Source organism: Ctenopharyngodon idella, chromosome 18 (assembly GCF_019924925.1).
Source record: "Ctenopharyngodon idella isolate HZGC_01 chromosome 18, HZGC01, whole genome shotgun sequence".
Lineage (NCBI taxonomy): Eukaryota > Metazoa > Chordata > Actinopteri > Cypriniformes > Xenocyprididae > Ctenopharyngodon > Ctenopharyngodon idella.
The window spans coordinates 261,087-283,235 of NC_067237.1; the positions used below are offsets into that span (position 1 = coordinate 261,087).

General features: G+C 40.2%; 1 protein-coding gene across 1 annotated transcript in view; it reads left to right on the forward strand.

The window, feature by feature from the left end:
- Positions 1-22,149, forward strand: part of LOC127500005 (reelin-like) — an 89,532-nt gene that overhangs the window by 16,893 nt on the left and 50,490 nt on the right. Inside the window, 2 exon segments of the mRNA XM_051870785.1 lie at positions 5,199-5,306; positions 18,848-18,983. Of these exon segments, the coding sequence (XP_051726745.1) occupies positions 5,199-5,306; positions 18,848-18,983 (244 nt within the window).

Genomic DNA, 22,149 nt, shown 5'->3' on the forward strand with positions numbered 1-22,149 from the left:
AATGTTCAATCAATTAGTTATCAAGAAAACTGACAAGCAGGGAACAGAGGAGTACAAAACCAATTAACAAACCAACAGCAGATACTAGAACAGGAAAACTAAATCATACAGAATACAAAACATGAAATACAGACTGAGACTCTTACAGTACTCCCCCCTCCTGGAAGGCGCGTCCTTGCGCTGTATAAGGGTGTACTCACACTAGGCGCTCCGTTCTATGCCCGTGTGCGGTTGGAAGAGGTGGGCCAGAGCACGGTTCAGTTGGGCTCGAGCACGGTTCGCATGCACTGTAAGCGCTAACCGCGCCGGAGCACGGAACAGCTACTACTTTTGTGTGCGCTACTGTCATCATTACAACAGCATACATCTTCTATTACTACTTGGATAGTACACTTTTAAATTAATGTAATTGATTCAGGCGTATTTGGGTTTACAGTGGGCTCGGGCTCGGTTCAAGGCAACCGTGCCTAGTGTGAGTACACCCTAAAGTCCAACCGGGGAGGGAGGGCGGGTGACCCCCTGGAGTTGTGGTAGGACACAGGCAGGTGACCAGGGCGCTGGGGCTGGAGCCATCACTGGACTCTGGTCAGGGGCTGAAGCCATCACTGGACTCTGGTCAGGGGCTGGAGCCATCACTGGACTCTGGTCAGGGGATGAAACCATCACTGGACTCTGGTCAGGGGATGAAACCATCACTGGACTCTGATCAGGGGCTGGAGCCATCACTGGACTCTGGTCCGGGGCTGGAGCCATCACTGGACTCTGGTCAGGGGATGAAACCATCACTGGACTGTGGTCAGGGGCTGGAGCCATCACTGGACTGTGGTCAGGGGCTGGAGCCATCACTGGACTGTGGTCAGGGGCTGGAGCCATCACTGGACTCTGGTCAGGGGCTGGAGCCATCACTGGACACTGGTCAGGGGCTGAAGCCATCACTGGACTCTGGTCAGGGGCTGGAGCCATCACTGGACTGTGGTCAGGGGCTGGAGCCATCACTGGAGTGTGGTCAGGGGCTGGAGCCATCACTGGACTGTGGTCCGGGGATGAAACCATCACTGGACTGTGGTCAGGGGCTGAAACCATCACTGGACTGTGGTCAGGGGCTGGAGCCATCACTGGACTGTGGTCAGGGGCTGGAGCCATCACTGGACTCTGGTCAGGGGCTGAAGCCATCACTGGACTGTGGTCAGGGGCTGGAGCCATCACTGGACTCTGGTCAGGGGCTGGAGCCATCACTGGACTCTGGTCAGGGGCTGGAGCCATCACTGGACTCTGGTCAGGGGCTGAAGCCATCACTGGACTCTGGTCAGGGGCTGGAGCCATCACTGGACTGTGGTCAGGGGCTGGAGCCATCACTGGACTCTGGTCAGGGGCTGAAGCCATCACTGGACTCTGGTCAGGGGCTGGAGCCATCACTGGACTGTGGTCAGGGGCTGGAGCCATCACTGGACTCTGGTCAGGGGCTGAAGCCATCACTGGACTCTGGTCAGGGGCTGGAGCCATCACTGGACTGTGGTCAGGGGCTGGAGCCATCACTGGACTCTGGTCCGGGGATGAAACCATCACTGGACTCTGGTCAGGGGCTGGAGCCATCACTGGACTCTGGTCAGGGGCTGGAGCCATCACTGGACTCTGGTCAGGGGCTGGAGCCATCACTGGACTCTGGTCAGGGGCTGGAGCCATCACTGGACTCTGGTCATGGGCTGGAGCCATCACTGGACTCTGGTCAGGGGCTGGAGCCATCACTGGACTCTGGTCCGGGGATGAAACCATCACTGGACTCTGGTCAGGGGCTGGAGCCATCACTGGACTCTGGTCCGGGGCTGGAGCCATCACTGGACTCTGGTCCGGGGCTGCAGCCGATGTGTGAGTGGCCCAGACACACACAAATGCTATTGCCATTATGTGTAATGCAACGCTTTCTGGGCTGAGCTCTGGGGCTGAGGCAGCTTCTGAAGAGCTTTCTGGAGCGGACTCTGCAGAGCATTCTGGAGTGGACTCTGGAGAACATACTGGAGCGGGCTCATGGGCTGGACGTGCTGAAGACTGTTTCTTCTTCCTCAGCCTTCTCTTTTGGGCTGAGGTTAATGTACATCTTTGACTGAGCTCTGAGGGTTGAGCAGGATCTGGACAAGGCTCACAAACTGGATTTAATTCTGGAATGGGCTCATGTGCTGGAGTGGAATCTGGAGAGGACTCTAAAAAGGACTCAAGAAGATCTGGGAGGAATTCTGAGACAGGTTCTGGAGTGAGGATGGTTGGTACCAGGAGAGCTGTAATGGTCTTGGGATGACGTGTAAGGCGACCGTGTAATGCAAGCCAAAGCACCTCAGCACCAAATCAAGATACTGCTCAAGCGTCATGCTAGCATCTCCCACAGGAAAGAATGGCCATAATTCTGTGTCCAGTCCACTCCAAAATAAGTCCATTAACTCACCCTCAGTGCATGATGACAAATGGCAGAAATCAACAAATTCTTGCACATACTCCTCAATCCTCCGGCCGTGTTGGTAAGGAGAGCACAGCTTCTCTATAATCAAAGAAGGCATTGATGTAGATCCTTACTCTTTCTTGGTTTGGTGTTCTGTCACGGTACTGTGGTAGTAAGAAGTCACTGATCGACTGGGAGTCCAAACAAAACACTTTTTAATATAATCCCCAAGGAAGATGAAGGCACAGGAGAATCACAAGAAACCACTGTATGTCTAACTTAGACTAACACCAGACAATGAGAGAACTAAGACTGAGCGTATTTCAAACAATGGAACTAAATTATGAACACCTGAAACGAATACTCAATCAATTAGTTATCAAGGAAACTGGCAAGCAGGGAACAGAGGAGTACAAAACCAATTAACAAACTAACAGCAGATACTAGAACAGGAAAACTAAATCATACAGAATACAAAACATGAAATACTGAGACTCTGACAGAAATGAAGTTGTGAAAATGTGAAAATGCATAATTAGCTCTTTTTAACTTTTCAGTTTAACTAAACAGACCGAGCTGCTCTTTAATTTGCTGTTGTGTGTTTGCTACAGACTCAGGCAGAATGTCAAGGTAGGCCCTGGAGTTGTAGTAGGACAGGCAGGTGACCAGGGCAGTGCCGGCGGTTTAGGGGACCAAGGCAGATCTGACAGTTCACGGGACCAGGGCAGATCGGCCTCTGTGGCCTTGAAATGGGAGCTTGCCTCAGCCACTATGGCTGGGGACGTATAGCCCCCCCACCCCCCAAATTTTAGAAAGAAGCAGAAACAAGCGATAGAAGCATTGCTGATGCTCATGTAAAATAACACAATCATCAAACATTAAACAGCATATAAATCAAAACTGCCTAAAGTTACTGAATGAAATGTTGAACCCATTAATAGGAAACGACTGTGAAGCTTTGAGGTGTTGATGGATTTGATCTACTCCATCTGTGTTTAGATCATCATTCTGAATCCAGTCCAGATTTTTTAATGAAACTTGCCTACATTCAAGTGTTGATAAAAAAAAAAGAATGCATGAATAAGCTACAATAAATGTTTTGTTGTTGTTCAAAAGCAGAGTTCTTTCTTTTGATATATTGACCGTTTACATATTCATTCAACAAAATATTCTGGAGGCCATGAATGTTTTGTGAATATGATCAAAAATGCTGGCAACTTCAAAATAAAACGCTCACGGGGAAAGAGTTAAGAGGCGTTTTCTCACAGTGTTTGGTGACATCTTCACCATTCTAACGTGGCTCTTTGACAGCCGCCGTCTGTGCTGTGAGGTGTTGCGTTGGTTCGTTCGCCCCCGCCGCCGCCTGGACTCACATCTGCTCTCTAAACTGCTCAAGGAAGATTCTGGGTTATTTTCAATGCAGCGTCTCTGGACCACATCTGTGCCGTCCTGTTGATTACTACAGACAATGATTTTGTCTGGCTCCTCAGTTTGTACAAAGCCATGAGAAACACACATAGAGTAATGCATTTACAGTGGAAGTGTGTGTGTCTGCCGTGCAGAGCGATTACACATCCATCCGCTTGTGACTGACTGAGTGGGAGGGTCAATGACAATGGTGAATGGTGGACTTTTTAAGAACACATGTAAATTCATCTTCCATTTCCAGTTTATGCTTTTTGTGTTGTTTTGCAGACCATTTATGAGCATGATAGGTGGCATATCACATCAACACATTCATGAGCCAATCATAGTGTGATTGAGATGTTGCTTTCTCTCATGTATTATCCTGTATTCTTTGTCTATAGGACCTGACAGAGAACAGAGATGCAGCGCTGCTCTGAAGCGTCATCTGCTGTTCTTGACTGTTGGACTGCTTAGTTTAGAAGAATTTTAGTAATTTTTGCTTGGTTTATTTGTGCAAATCTGGATTTTCCGGGGCAGAGGCACTGCTTCTCTTTCCTTCCCAGACAAAACTTTTTTTTTTTTTTTTATCAAAGTAGAATCATTTTCAGATTTTTTTTTTTTTTTCTCTCACCCAAATTGATCCCATTGGTGATTTGGTGGAGAAGCATCTAGTCCAAATGTTTCATTGGTTGAATCTTAAAACATCATTTTGTCTGTGTGTGAATTTGTCCAAATATCATCTAATTCTCTTGTATAGAGTTTGATCTTTTAGATGGGAAAACTGTTAAATTGTTTTCTTACAATGAGTGCCAAGCACTTCTTTCCCATCAGCCACTCACAATTAACTTCATCCCAGCTAACAAAAAAATATTCTATAAACATTCATTTTAAGTTATGAAAACGTCATTTCTGAATGTTCTCTGAACGTTCAAAACGTCCAGTTTTGTAGATGTTTTTTCTTGGTTATGTGAATGTTAAAGGAACATTCTATTTTATCATTCTTCAAACGTTAAAGGATCGTTTTTTTGAATGTTCTCTGAACGTTCTGAAACATGTAGCATTTAAAAATTGTTATTCTGTGATAAAAAACGTTCTATGAACGATGAATAAATAATGTTTTTGTGCTAATGTTTTGAGAACATTATTAAAGATAACTGAACATTCTATTTAGGTTCTATTATGTTCTCGAACATTCTAATAATGTTACTGGATCATAACTTTAAGAAAACCTTGCCTGAACGTTCCCTGTTAGCTGGGATTGTCATAATTGTGATCGTTCATTATCTCATGAGTGTTTTGTGGTCAGATCTGACTGAACAGTGAATTCTCACACTTGTCTCTCCTCTCTGTGTCTCTGCAGTGACGATTTCGACCAGTACCTACTTCGACGGGCTGCTGGTCACCGGTCTCTACACCTCCACCACCGTCCAGTCGTCTCCCATCCCCGCGTCTCCAGCCTTCGGCTTCGGTAAGTCTTCAATGAACGCATTTAACATATGCAAGAATAGATTAACAGAAGTCACATTCTATCAATGAATACTCATAACCGGGGTCGAGTCCACTTGAGTCTTATTATCTGTTAGATAAGTGCAGAATCCATGGGAGGAGGACAGCTTGATGGACTGGAGAATTGTTTGAGAGCTTGCTTAATGTTTCTGAGAATCCGTGAAGGACTGATATTCTCCTCTGTGTCTGAAAGAGAGCTTGTGTAATGTGGACATGACATCGGCTTTTATATTCTTAAATCTGGGTCTGTTTGGTAAGAGAGAGGTTAGAGCGGGAGAAGAAGAACCTTCAGCAGCTTCAGATAGTCTAAAAAACTCATATTGAGGATGTACATTTTAGAAAGGTATTTTATTGCAATTTCACAATACTTCTTAAAGAGCTTAAACATTCTTGCAGGATCTTGTTATGGGCTGATGATTATTTGCAGTTTAAAGAATTAAAAGGCCTTCCTCACTGTTTTATTTTCTTTCTTTTCCACTTGGCTTTTCATAATGCAAACTCTTCCCAATCTCTTTTACTGAGAACAGCACATTAATACACCCAGCATTCAATACGCGAGTTTTAAAGCGGAGGGCTGGTTATGAAATCATGTCATGGACTCATGAATATTGATTATGTGACGTTGTTAGGTAACCTTCCTGGAACATCCGCCTACGTAATCTATTAATATTCATAAGCCGAGCATTAACAGTAGTAGGTGACATCCAGGTGACTATAGCATCCACTTACCAAAAAATCAATTAACTGAATGCAGTTTTTATGCCAAATTTCATTAATCTCAAAAGGGAATCTGTTCATTTAACTCAGCATTCCATAATGATCTAATGAATTATAATGAAGAACATGCATTTTATGCAAATGTATGAGTTACAGTCATGGCCAAAAGTGATGTCTGGAGGGAATTTTGTTTTTAATGACCCTACAAGTTTGATTAAGCCGTTAAAATATGAGGAAAATATTTTATATTTTTTAAATATTCTTAATATGAGGGAAGAACAAAACACTAAACTTGAGCTCATCAAACCATTTCTCAGTTTCACTTCAGAAATCTTTTAGTGACCGTATACTCTCTGTTATTAGGGTTTCCTAAACTTAAAGGGAAAAAGGGAAATGAAGTCATTATTTCACACCCTGGTGTTTTTCTGAACTATCTGAAATCGCCTCATTGACTGTTCCCTACATTACGCCACTGAAATCGTCCACTGAATGAGTGAATGAAAGCCAACGAGCGAATCTGCTCTTCAGTATGTAAATGACATCATTGACATTCGTTTCCATGCAAATACACCTCCTTTCTATGTAAATTAAGCTCATTACAGAAGTCAGAGCGGTTTGCATCTGTCTGATGAACGCAGGACTGAAGGAACAGATGTTTGTGTGCTCGTACTTTTACTCAGTTTTACATTTACACGTCATATTTTGATACCTCATTAATGACATCTGATGTGATGTGATGAGGTTGGATTCACCCTAACTTTAATGTAGGTCAGATGGACACATGCAGTCATCAAGAACAGGAGAATTAAACCTGGTGTCACTTTTTTTGTTTATAATTCTCAAAAGAAGTGTAAATTATGCTTTTTTGAGACAAATGACAGTATGTTGTTAATGGTTTCAGAATGTGTTGAGCTGTATCCCAGTCCAGCCGCTCAAACTGTATTTATGGATTTTGATTTAATATTAATCAAAAAATATTTTTTCCCAAAGACAAAAACATCAATACAAAGTAAAAGCATTACTTATTATAAAGACCATATACTTAATATTTTCTTTAGACATAAGCCAAAATGTAGATAAAATAAATTTTTTTGTTTTTGGCTTTTTCACTATAAACAAAAGCTAAATTAGCTATAAAATGAAAGAAGAATTTTAAATTTTAGAGCAAACATTTAAACATTTTATTACTCACTAGTTTACTTACTATAAATAAAGACAACTTTGAAAGACCTTAATGTTTATTGTGATGACATTTTAAAAAAATTGCATATATTTTCTGGGTGACACTTTAGAATACTGTCCCGTCATTAATGAATAACTACACAGAAACTAATGAGTAACACCATATTGTCATTCTAATAACTACTATTAATTAACAAGAAACTCTCATTGCGAAATTAGTAAGTAATAGCACTCAGTTGAATGAAGTTGTTCACTATTACCTAATCAATAACTACTATTTTTTTCATACCTCCCAGAAGACTAGAATAACAGGTTCATAATTAATGTGAATAATGTATAATGTATAATGAATTCTAAAGTGAAGATCAACTCACTAGTAATGACTCAAATCCATCAGAAGGAATTGCTATCCAAAAGCATGATTGTGAAAAGATTTTAACCGTAAAGATTGAACTAATCGAATGAAGCAGTTGGACTGTCATGAGTTAGTTGTGTTAAATGATTAATTCATTCATTCATTCATGCAAATGAGCCCAATGAGTAACTGACTGAATAAACATGTAAATAAAATAAAATAAAATGTGAATAAAAATGTCTGATATGTGGATCCTCACACCCAAATTAATGTTAAAGAGGCCCTATTATGCCCCTCTTCAAACTCTTGATTGTGTTTTTGGGCTCTACTAGATTGAATGTTGATTATTTTCCTCATATTCTCCATTGTTCAGCTCCTCTCTTCCCAGTCTGTCAGTAACGCTCTGTTTAGTTCCTGTCTCTATGAAGCCCCTCCTTCTGAAAAGCACAATGTGCTCTGATTGGTCGGCTGGAGCAGTGTGTTGTGATTGGTGTTTGGGAAATGTCCCGCCCCTTACAGTAACCGCCAGTTTCAACACACTACTAACTAACTCAACCAGGCCCCGCCCCTTTATTCTGCGTATGAATTATTTAAATGAGGAATATTGTGAAGAAAACTCAAGACTACAATGGAGGTGTTTCAGAAACACTGACACTGATATAGAGAAGAACTCCCGCTGGAGGGACTTTGTGCTTTTGAAATCACAACATTTCCTCTTTAGGTTTCAGACACTCCAGCTTCTTTGGCTGTAGTTTCAATGTCATTATCATGAACGAGCCAATCACCATCTGTTATGAAAGGATGAATATAACATCCAGTGAAAAGAAACAAAAGAATGAGGAAAAAAGTATTAATAGAGCGGATTAAATGAAGGAGAAAAAATGGAGTAAAACAGAGTGTGTGTTTGTGCCGTTTCCTGTATTTACTCTCTCGCGCTGCTTTCATTTGCATGCTGCTTTATGCCATCATTTTTAGTTCACATTGTGTGTATGAGTGTGTGTGTGTGTGTGTGTGTGTGTGTGTGTGTGTGTGTGTGTGTGAGTTTGTGTGTGTGTGTTAGTGCTCTCATGGGGTTGAAGAGCTGTCAGTCCCTGAGAGACTTCAAAAGCTCAGCAGCTCTGTGATCAGTCTGCTCTTTGACTCCTCTGACAGCTACACACACACACACACACACACACACACACACACACACACACACACTCCACCGCTCACCCACTGGTGAACATTTTACACATGTCTCTCAGTAACAGCGCTGTAAAACACAGATACAGTAGTGGGCAAAAGTGACGTCCAGCCGAGGAAAACTGACATCTTCACACTTATTCAAATATAAATGTGTTAAAGATGTTGTAGTCATATTGTGTAGCTGTGCTCAGAGTCGATTGTTTTATTTGTGATAATATTACAATGAAACATAACAAATTGTGCGACATAATTTTTGTCCAGACTGTCATACAGAGAAATTATGAACACGTTCAAAAACAAGAGAGAAGCAACCAGATATTAATAACTGATTATGTTGTAGTCAATGTTTGCTTTTTCTCTCAGATTTTTGTTTTTCTGTGCAGTTTTTTTGAATAGTAAAATAAAACCTGTAGCTGTAGTTTGCCTTTTTTGCCAAATAATTTTGTCAGATAAACACTTAAGTGTTTTATTCTTCCCTCATATTTAGAATATTTAAATATATAGGATATTTTCCTCATATTTTGATGGTTTAATTGAACTCGTAGGGTCATTAAAAGCAAATACACCCTCTGGACGTCACTTTTGGCCACTACTGTAGTCTATAATACTCATGTCCATTAGTGTAGCCGTTATCTGACACGTACTGTAATTACTGTAGTGCTGTATGTTGAGTCGGGGATCAGCTGGGAGTTAAAGAAACACAGTAGAACAGGCTGTCTGATATATATCTGATTTCCACTGCATCTCATGTTTCCACTATTAAGAGATGTTGTGAATGTAGAGGTCGTGACCCTATTAAACACACCCATATTTGTGCAGTGTTTATCTGAATATTTTTCCAGGTTGAGCCGTCTGGAATGGGCTTATAAACTAGATGTGTATAAAGACCAGCTGTGGTGTGTTTTCATGCAAATGCCTCCCTTTTTAGCCAACAATCACCCTGTCTTTTACGGTTTTAGCCAGATTTTTTGTATCAGCTCCATATTTCTTGTGTAAATGCAGAATTATTTTTAGATTCTATAGTCCCTTATAGACCTTATTGAGAGCAGCGTCATGAAGCTTGGCTGTGAGGGACAGACTTACTGTGTTTTCAATGGCATCAGCTGTAAAAATCTGCTTCTAAAAAGCTTCTAGGTCACTTAAAATTGTCCAGCTCATATTGTCTGGAGTTTTTTTGTCTGCTGGAATTCCTTGGAAAGATATTTTTTCAATGTTTCGTCAGCAGAACAATTCAAAAACACATTAAATAACAGTACAACGCACTGAAGAGATGTGTGTCTATAACGCTTTCATTCACGTTAAAAATCAAAGATGGCGCTGCTGTGAATAAGGTCTATAGTCCTCCAGTCATTTTGTCTCCTCAAATAACGTTTATGAAGTAAAGGTCATGTTCTGAGCTCAATAATGCCGAACAAACTAATGATACAACTACTTCAGTGTGGATATTTATTCATTTTTGCTGTTCTACTGCATCTGTGTCACACAGTCATATCAATAACCTCTTCATTTTAAAATCCTTGCCAATACTCTGACAAGAATTTTTACATGGATGCTTCCTGGTTTTTGCAGTGCGTTGTGGGATTTTCTAGGGAGCAAGTGAAGGATTTTGTGATTGAGACAGCATTCAAATGATCCCTATTTAGAGACTTAATCTACTGAACTAGGGAGTTGATCGAGACGCAGTCACTGTTAATCAGTATTGATCCAGTCAAATCAAGTCAAGCTTTATTTCTATAGCACTTTATACAGTAACAGAATACAGGAAAATGACAGAATCAGCGATCAAACTTCATCAAATATGAGACAAATTCAAAAGCTCTACAGAAGACAGTAGTGTCATTATTCAGTTCAATTCAGTTACACAGTTACTGTGTAAAGTTCATCAATTATGAAATGAGTTGATTCAGATCTACATTCAGCTCGAGTCGGTTCCAGTTTTGTTCTGGTCACAGTTCACTGGTAATACAGTTATCCCTCCTCCGCCTCTCTTGTGATTTTTCATTGTCGTGAAGACCTACATGTTTTCTAGGATGGACTTTCACTTTCTGATCAATTTTTAAAGGTTCTCTGAGGATAACAGAAGAAGAGCCCTTGAAAACAGCTTCTAATGGAGAGGAGAATGAGGTGCACTCTCAGAGAGCTTTAAAAGGCTCTGTTGAAAGCAAAACCGTCCTTAAATTTCTCCTTCTAAAAGCCCATCCGTTGCAGTCGTGTCCTCCAGTTTATATAAGGCGTCCATGGGGGCACTACTGACCCAAATGTTGTTGGAAAAAAGACACTTTTCACTTATTGGCAACATCGTCCTGATTTGTTAATTATATAGTGGCGGCTGTTGGCATGAAGCTGTCATGTGCAGAGGGCATGTGTGTCGAGCGAGCGTCAGATGCGAGCCGTTCTCCGAGGGCTGCCCGCGTCCCACCTGTCTCCGCCGCTCTGCGTCTCCTCGGACGTCTCCGCCAGCCAGGCCGCTTCGTGTTTGTTTGCGGCCTCCGAAGGGAACGCCGCGTTGTGGCCGTCGCAAATTAGCACAAGTCAAGTCAGATTAATTAATTTCAAGCTCGCACGATTAGCCGAGGAGTCACGTCAAATTAAACTTCAAATTAGTGCTAATGCCTCCCAGGAGAGCCCGTGAACAAGAGCTTCAGCTGCGTCAGTGGAGAAACAGGCCCTCCGGCACGCTGGAGACTTTTGACATTGCGTCCGTCTTTCATCTCAACTTTATTCTGCTCGTGATTCCTTCTGAAACGCCAGTGCAAGATCATTCTGAGCTGCATATGAGGGAACGGAAACTAACGGAGGGCTTGAATCTCGTAAAGAAGCAGAACACAGTTTCTGAAGCAGAGACAAAGATGATGGAGAGAGAAATGAGAGAATGAAAGTGAGACGAGAGGTGGAAATGAAAAGAGAAGAAGAGAGAATCAAGCATAAGAAGTACTGAGATATTACTGTCATCAATTAGACGTCAAAGTATCCAGCCATTTAAAAGTTTCCACATTTTTTAGAAGATTTGTAGTAAAGAGAGAAAATTTAGGTTATACTTTATTTCGATGGTCCACAGACATTCTACTAACTACAAGTAACTTTGCAACTACATGTCAACTAACTCTCATTAGAGTATTAGTACACAGTCTGCTTAATATCTGCTGAGTAACTTTGAAACTATGTCAACTTATTCTACTAACCCTAACCTAACAGTCTACTAAAACTCTAATGACTGCTGGTTTACATGTAGTTGCACAGTTACTTGTAGTTAGTAGAACAGTGTTCATTTTTGACGGAGTGTCTGTTTGCATTGAGTGTTAATAGCCTGTCTTGTTGGCAAAGGCTATATTCACTAACTCCGCCCACTAATGTCTGGTTGGGTCACACAAGATTACAAAAGACGTTCACTACTCAGTGTCTGCAGTGGTGTAGGCTGTAGGGAGCATGGTGCAGGGAAGCAGCTTTTGACGCATTCAACCCGAGTTTGAATCCGCCTTTTGTCAAACTCGCTCTTCTCCCTTTCCCCATCACATATCAGATCTGAAAGGCATTTATTTCCAATAAAAATGAAGAAAATATTTTAAAAGAAATAAAGTGCCTAACGAGTGTTTAATAATAAAGTATTTCACAGTTAGGGTTAGGTGTAGGAGTAGGGAGGGCTTTATTGTCCCAATAAGGCGGCATCCATTTAATAATTTTAATAAATATAATCATTTACACTTTGTTATTATTGCATCCTGTTAATGTACAACAACACTGAGTATCTGCCACTGTTTACAAGTATAAATATCATCTAACAATATTTGCACTTATTGCAAAGAACTGCAACTTTTATAGTGCAAATAGAATAGATCGCTATTTTTACTCAGTGTAAATAGACGCTGCCTAATTTTGATTTCATTTTAGTCATATTTTAGTCATCTGAATTGTTTTAGTTTTAGTCGACTAAATTCGCTCTTTACTTATTCGTTGACGAAAAGGTCAATAGATTTTCATTATAGTTTTTGTCATCATAACCTGGTTTTTATTTAGTTATCATCTCGTTTTCATCAGTGAAAAAAATGTAGTTGATGAAAAATATGATGAAAATAATGTCAATGAAATAAACACTGAAGTAGATTGTCTAAAATAAAGTTTTACATTTACGTCATGATGTCTAAAAGATGTCTAAAAGTCACATGACTCGAGTCAAATTTGATATCACATAATCAGAGAGGACTTGACTTGCAACGACTCGAACCTTGACTTGTATTTGAGCCTCTGATTGGGAAAGACGTTAATTTTTTTTATCGATCGTTTGTTGGTAAAGTGTGAGAGACCTGGAGAACCTCATGATTCTTCTCAAAGAGCCACAGGTTCCTGACCGCTGACCTACCAGAACCATCGATTCCTCAATGAGCCTTTCAGTGAACAGTTTCCAAAAGAACCATTTCTCTTAGTGTGAAGAACACTTAAAAAATCTAAGAAACCTTTTTTTTCCCACTATATAAAGAACTTTTAGTGGAATGAATCCTTAAAGCTTCTTCATGGAATCATCAATGTCAATAAAGAACCTTTAAAGAACGAGACAAATCAGCAAATGACATTAGATGACCCGAATTAATCGTTGAATAATGAACTATTGATCCACACGCTTCACAACATCATTTCTGAAGCAAAGACAAATCACGATTGACCCAGCACCGGTTCGGGTCAGGGGTCAGGGGTCACAGCTGTAGTACAGCGATTAGTCTATGTTTGTTTGTATATTAATAATAATAACAGTGATGGTACTTAATGACGCATCAGAGACTACGAGGTTCAGAGAAAGTAAATGTTCAGTGTTGTAGATTAAAGGCTTTTTTTGGAGCTGCTGCCAACAAGACTTTCACAGAAAGCGCTTCAGTAGTTAGTGACTGCTGTATTTCTATAGTATCGCCGCTCACTGGGCGTCTGGTGCCGATCCAAGGCCTTCAAACCAGTCCACAATTCAACATTCAGAAAGTAGCAAAACAACTGCAGTGTAAAGGGCGTCAGCAGTCATGTATGCTGCAGCGAATGAATATGATCAGTGATTATAGACGCACACACACACACACACACACACACACACACACAGATCTCCCAGGTGGTCGAATTGTCTTCTGGCCAGTAATGGTGTGTGTATTGTGTCGGCCCTCCTCCCTCCCGCGGCCCCGGGCTCCTGTGTCTCAGAGTCGGGCACACAGCTTCTTCCTGGCAACACAAAGAGCACTTCTGTCATCGCCATGACAATGGCAGCATAGAATGATTGGCAGATTATGAAATGGACCAATGGAAATGCAGGGAAAGGTTGCCAAGTGATTGAGAAGCTTCTGGACCTCCAGTTTCTGACCTCAGGTCAGTTTCTCAGGGGAACAAAGTGACTTTTGGCCATATAATGCAACACTATATCAACTATTTAACATAAGTGCTCTTCATATGTGTTTCTCAGATTCTAGCAAGCAAGTCTAGGCCAGACACGTCTAGATCTCACTAACCCACCCATTCACATACTGTATGTTTGATTAATAAATATTCATACCCTGCTGTTAAGATGGATGATGAGACGCTACTGTGCGAGTGGAAACTATATGTCAGAGATGGAGAGAAAAGACTCTTTTCTTGAACTGACACTTGATAGATGACCAAACGTCCCATTACTACGAACACACTAAATAATGCTACTGATATTATTAAACACTTTCCGTTTAGAGATCACTCACATACGTGTCAGAAAGCGTTTCATTTTCACATGTTGGAATCTAGTCTGTGAAATGTTTGTTAATGTCTCGTTACATAGATTCGACCTGATGTACGGCAGAGTCGTCCGGGTTAACGGTGATCAGTCAGATTGTGCTTTATCCTACTAATATGTGTTGAGTTGAAATTATGAATCTGCATTTTAATGAGCAGCAGTGAGCATCATGCGTGCCAGTCTGTGCCACCCCGTGCCCATCTGTTGTGCGCCAAATCATCTTTCCTCTCGTTTTAGAGGCCATTTGGAGTGAAAATCTCATATGAGTCTGTAGAACGGAGAGGAGAGCATGTAATGTTGTGTGTACGTGAGGGAGAACGCTCTTTCAGCTGGAGCGCGGGTGGCCGTGGGAGATCGCAGGTCGTCCGACTGCCATTAATCACGGCCGACGGCTCTCTAGTATTCTATCTGCATGTGAAAGGAAATGCACACATTGTTTATGCCTTTGACTGGTGCCATTATTTCAGTCCTGTGAGAGAAGTTTACTCTGAACATCATCAATGAAATGGAAACAATCACTTTTCTCCTCAAGTGAGTAACGCCTGTCGAGATCAGTCATCTACAGCACATCCACCCTACACAACATGAGAAATACAAACTTTTAGCATTTAAGAAACACATTTTTTTTTAGTTTTTTTCTCATTTTGCGGCACGACAGGGCCACTTCCTTGTTAATGTTGTATTTATATTTTAATGCAGTTATCACACTTAATTTGCCAATAAACCAGTTTATTGATTGCAATAAAGACGAAGCTAATGGGAACGTTGGAATAAGAAACACAGTGTCTGTAAATAGACACGCAACATTTCTCCAGCTCTTCAAATGTTATTTTAATGTGATGACCAAAAACATTATTTGTTCATCCTTCTGAGATTGTCCCCATTTGTAAAACCGAAGGTTTCAAGATGTAGGAAATCCAACATTTGATAGAAAATCTTTTATAAAAATAAAAAAAGACATTAATTACCACAATAACCATCAGATGGCAGCAGAGGAGCATTTATTGGCTCATATTAGCCATTTCCTGTAATAGTTTTTCACTCAGTTTCGTTTTTGAATAAATATTAAACATTATAAAATCTCTAGGTTTAAAAATACATTTTGTCAAAGTGAAGTATGAAGTTCTCACAAAATCTAATGAAAAACAATAACTTTTCTCATGAATGAATTACACAGAAAGCGAGCACCGCTCTCTCTCTATAATCACTGAAGCTGTCAGTCGGTGCAGCACAAGATCAATGATTTTGGCACATTTGTGAAAACTCACATTTTATTCAATGAATCTAACTAAAGTGCACAATAAAGCCTTTATTTACAGTGTTGATGCTTTTTTTCACACAAAAGTGTGAAAACTGATGGTCGAATTGAATTTTGCCGAGGAACACTGAGGTACATTTGTTTTATGTTGTCTTATGTTTGAATAATTAATGACTGTTTAAGTGACTATATTCTGATTATAAACTAAGTATTACACTATTGATGCGCAATACACCAACAAGTGACATTTCACTGGAAGTTTTCCAGCTGGCTTATATTGCAGAACGTTCAGTGAATATTAGGGGTGTAACGGTACACAAAAATGACACTTCGGTACAGATTCAGATAAAACTGAACATAAAATTGCTTTTTCTTCTTTTTTTTAACAGTGGTTTACTGAACAAACTGTGTCTTTAAATAAATTAAATTATGATTAAAATTTTCTTAAGGATAACAAATCTATCTCTGCTAATGCTGTAAACTATATAGGCTATATAATATATACTTTCTTGCACATTACTGTAATATTATAGATTATAGTTAACACCAGAGCCCAGATTATTAAATTAAGTTGCTATTTATTTTTAGATATAATAATCAACACTCACATAAAAATTGTATGCAGACATGTAAATTGCATATAAGGCAGTTTTTGCATTAGCTTCAAAATCTGTTTCTACTCCAATTCAGTGTTAAAATCTATTCATTTACACAGTGGTCGTCATAACTTGTTTTCATGACAGATTTATTTAAACATACATTAAACATATACATTAAATAATCAAGACAGGTTAAGTAAAATATAATGAATATATCAGCTAATATAGTGCATATATGTAGCGGAAGAGTTAATTTCTCTGGCGAACTAACAAGCTGTGACTCTGAATGGCATTTCTGAGGTAAATGCTTCATGACAGTGTTTACAAGCTGTTTCATTGATGTCTTTCCACAGTGACTGATTGATCGATTACACGAGAGATGTTTCAGTAAGTTGTACTGTATCTTTCAACATACCTTCAGATGTTCATTCATGTTTATTCTGTAACTAGTATTAACGAGGAAGAGATGCTCGCGTTCACTCGCTCTGCGCTGCCGTTTGAACTGAGGCGCCTCTACAGACATGTCACGCCACATCAAAGAGCGTCAAACGGCATTTATTGTTTGAATTTCGTGATAAAATGGACAGAATTTGAGGGATGAGACTTTGTTTCTTATCGAAAGTAACAAAATACAGAGCTTATTGCGATTATTGGTGGTTAATAGTGGTTAATTGGCTATACAACTCTGTATTCGTTGGTTCACATGTGTACCGAACCGAAAGACGTGTACCCTGATATACTCATGACGAAGTTCTTTTTCATTGTTTGCTTAGAAGTAAAAAGAAGTTGAAAATACCTTTGCAGTGGTTTACTGTTAGTGAACATCCTGACGCCGTCAACGCTGCTGAGAGCGACGGTGAGATGAATATGTAAATCTGTGCTGCGTGCGCTTTGCTCTCAATAACAAAATAAACATTAAACACCCAACAAAAATGAAAAAACAGCAGTTAAAGCGTCTGATCACAGCGATGTGGACATGTTTTTGCAGCAGCTCTGAGATTCACCGTAATCATGTCGACAGATGAGGTGATTAAAATTGCGCTGTTATGATAGTTTGATTATAAAGTATATTCAAGACTATAGATTTGGCTATGTGAGACTATAGATTGAATGAATCCCTTTTCTTTGCACTGACATTATAGTACAGAACAGGGGTGCGTTTCTCGAGAGCATCGTTAGCCAACTATGGTCGTAAGTCCCATTGAACTCTATCTGTAATGACGGAACTTGCGACCATAGTTCTCTTTGGGAAACGCATCCCAGCTCTTTCAGCATTATCATTAACAATGTATACGCATTCATTTCATGTGTCATTAGAGAGGTTCTCGGGAGCACTGTCACTATTCACATTCTTTCAGTTTTCTCGGCAAAAACGTCACGAGGTCTTCACATCAAAATCAGTCTACAGGCTTTCATATGGACTAGGAAGCTGGGGAAGGTCTAGTTTTTTAAGTCATTACAAGCTGTTCACACAATGAACCTGAAAGGTTCTTTATATGAAGTGCCTGACGAACCCTTTAAGATTCTGCATAGAACATTTTCTTCTACGAGTGCATGTTCTCATTCTCAGTTGTGTTTTGAAATTCTATATTTCTTTTTAAACTTTTCAGAAAGGAAAGGAAAGGAACTGTAGCAGAGAAACACCACTGACAGTGTGAATGCAAAGAGAACTGCAATGTTTTTTACTCACATTTTGGTCTGAGTACTCAAAAAAGTACTTGGCAGGGTTTGTGCATTTGTTTCACATTCATAATGAGTTACTTTATTAAAATAGACAAAATTTGGCTGGTACAAATTGTGCATTGGTCAGTAGTTAAAGAAAACCTATTCTGCTTTTTCCCATGTTCATCTTTCTCTAGTGTGTAATGTTGCTGTTTGAGCAGGAAAAAGGCGGGAGTTCTTCTCTATATCAGTGTCAGTGTTTCTGAAACGCCTCCATTGTAGTCTTGAGTTTTCTTCACAATATTCCTCATTTAAATAATTCATACGCAGAATAAAGGGGCAGGGCCTGGTTGAGTTAGTTAGTAGTGTGTTGAAACTGGCGGTTATTGTAAGGGGCGGGACATTTCCCAAACACCAATCACAACTCACTGCTCCAGCCGACCAATCAGAGCACATTGTGCTTTTCAGAAGGAGGGGCTTCATAGAGACAGGAACTAAACAGAGCGTTACTGACAGACTGGGAAGAGAGGAGCTGAACAATGGAGAATATGAGGAAAATAATCAACATTCAAGCAGGAAAACCTGTTCTAGTAGAGCACAAAAACTACATCAAGAGTGTGTAAAAGGGTATAATAAGTTCTCCCAATCTTCCAGCTGAGCTTGAATAAACCTTGACCTTACTTTTTGTTTGCATGTAAACCATACTGCATTGTATTGATGCCATTTCCACAAATATTTGTGAGGTTTTCTCTCACTAAGGGTGAGCTGATGTCTCAGATATTGTTGTGTGTGTGTGTGTGTTTCTCAGGCGTGATGTCGGACAGACAGTTCGGGACTCAGTTCGTGTGCAGTGTGGTGGCGTCTCACGTCAGTCACCTGCCCTCCACCAGCCTGAGCTTCATCTGGATCGCTCCTCCGCCCGGCACAGGCTGCGTCAACTTCATGTGAGTCACTCCTCCAACAGCTACAGCTCATGCATGTGAGAAAAACAAAACCTCATGGCTCTATTTCAGGCATGAGGAAATCTCTGGAACACATCTGACACGAGGCAGATTCTTCACGAGTGAGTGAGTCCTGAAATGGTCGCCTCATTGTGTTTGCATAAAACATGTAAACCTTCCAGAAACCAAACACGCATCAGTTTCAGATCAACAGAAGGGCAAGTCCTTGCTTCTCAGAAATGCAAAGCAGACAAAAAGACCCTATCAAAAGCATGCCTAAAAGCTCCACAAATCAACAAGTTTCTGTGTTGGCCGACCATAACCTCTAAACATGCTGAAAGAAAGAACTATCGCTGTATTAGTTTTCCCCACAACTATACAGTCATATATATTTACATACTGCATATAAATAACCATTTTAATGCAAATTGTGTTTAATTTACACAGTGAAAACAGCATGTTTTGGCCTGGAATTCCAGAATCGCAGGATTAATATGTTTTTATGGTTGTCAATGAATGGGATGTACAAAAATATCCACAAAGAAAATGAATATGTTAAGGAATGGATGCACTCAACACTTCATGTCTGATTGTGCAGATACACTACAACCTGATGTCAAGGATAACTATGTCGATTGCGAGCTCATATGGAGGCCAACAATCAGGCGTTATAGCGGTGAACTATAGCGGTGTGCTCAGAGAACACAGATGGCAACAGCGCCGCAGATCGTCTACCATGTCAATTCTGCTGCTGTTCTGTCAGGACAAGCTTTCAGAGCGAAACCCTTGAGAACAGACACTCATTTAAAGAGCCGTTTTTCAGCACTCATGATGTGGCCGTACGCTGCCACACTTCACAGTTTTTCCCGTCAGGCGTGCCGCTCACAAATCTGTGGCGCGAGGCCGCGGGTTGACAGCCGCGGGTCAGGAGAGGATCTGTGCCGTGCTCGTGTGTGTCCGTGTCTGTCCGCCGTTTGTCACTCTGAGAGTATATGTCGGGCATTTCTGAGTATTCAAGGCCGAATGTTCAGTCATTCATTACCCTGCCATGAAGCCATGATGGGAAAAAGCCACGTCGCTTCTGAGGCGGCGAGTGTTTAGGCATTTCTGTTATTACGATTAATTGACATGGAATGGAGTCCGGGCTGTTTGTGATGGACCATCTGTTCAGGGCAGGCTGTGTGTTTCTGGATCATATAAAGCAGTTTTGTTCTGTGTGCGTATTGTTATTTCCCTTTCCTGGAAAGAGCCAATCATATATACTGTCTTTGACTATTTAAACAAATACCAGATGCCATGTGAGTGAACTGGGGCGAGAGACAATGGTGGAGGGCAGTTTGAACAAACGAAAGTTTCCATTGTTTAATTCTGGAAGTTCAAAGACACAATGAGCTCGACAGCCAGTGAACATTCATTTAACTGTGAAATTCACTGTCAACAACTGAAAAGTGGCAAATGGAAAAGTGGCAAAAAGGGCACTTAAGTGCACTTAAAGAGAGCACACTCAACGAGTGTTTCTTAACACACTTAAGTACACTTTTAAAAGTGCACTTCGTAATAATGTCAAATTAAAATATTTACTTTAAAGTACATTTTAAATCATTATGTTTTAACTCTTTCCCCGCCATTGACTGAATTTTCTCAGTCTACATTTTCACTGTTATACGGTAGGGGGCGCTATCACGCGTCTGCTGAAAGAGTAGAGAATCTCCAGATCAAAACACTGACGAAGAAGAAGCAGAAACAAGTGATAAAAGCATGTAAAATAATGTGATCATCAAACATTCAACAGTATATAAATCAAAACTGTTTTATGAAGAGGAAACGACTGTGAAGCTTTGAGGTGTTTATGGACTCGATCTGCTCCATCTGTGTTTGATCATCGCTCTGAATCCCATCCGGATGAAGACTGACAAAAACTTGATTTTCTCAGCTTTTTGTTCAGAATGTTGCTTTTTAAAAACTTACCCACATTCAAGTGTTGATAAAATAAGAATGCATGAAGCTAGAATAAAATGTTTGTTTGTTTGTTTGTTTGTTTGTTTAAAAGCAGAGGCTCTGTTCTTTCTTTTGATATATTGACCATTCAAATATTCATGCAACAAAATATGAAACTTTTGTGAAAATGATCAAAAACACTGGCGGGGAAAGAGTTAATAATCTTTTGTCATACTTTAAGTACACTTATGTTGATGTGTTGACTAACATACTAAATCACATGTAAAATTTTAACTAGTTAAACTGTAATTTATGGTTACGTTTATAGTTAATACACTTTAAATGTACTAAATTGAAACTTCTCCATTACAGATGCGTAATTACAAATATATACATGACATACAAGTTTCAATAGAAATCACATTAAAATATATTGTAGTTGACCATAAATGCTTGTCAGTACATTCAGCAGTAACTTTAACCATATTTCAAAGACAATAGAAGTTATTATGAAATTACATATAAAGATGTACTTTAGTGAGTCAAAAAAGCACCTTAAAGTTCAGCTAATTGCATAATTTTAAACTATAATACATTTTCATTTAATTGCAATTAACATGAAATTAAGTGTCTGAAAACATTACACTGAGTTCATGCTTCAGTACAATATAAAGCATTAGTTCAGCTGTAAAGACACACAACAGTCACTTCAGACATCAAATGAAGTCAGACCGCCTTAATGTTCTTGTTTGTAATTAGCTCTTAACTGTTGTCAAGGTCATTTCATTTTCACCTTTACTTAAACGACTTCCAATGACCCGGTATAATGAGCAGGTAATTTGCCAACACCTCCCTGGAAGCCTCCTCTAAATGCTCATTAAATTAGCATGCGCCGAGGGAGCGCTTCCTCGCGACAACAAACGCTTCCTCGCCCTCTATTCATTTGACAACACGCTGTAATTTGATCAACGCAGGCGCTCAGACTCTCATGTCTTTCAGACAAAATAAGATAAGAGGAGAGGAAAAGAGGCTAAATATTGTTTTCCATCTTGCTGATTGATTACTCGTCAGCCGTCGCAGCTGGAGCTCGACAAAGGAAATCAATCAGGCAATTAAACTATTATTTTAAAGGCTAAATCCAAATGTGCAAAATGAGCACGTGTAACAGGCGCCGACGCTGGATGTAATTCCTGTTATTAATCACGATTAGAGAGCAGTGCGATGTTGAGGG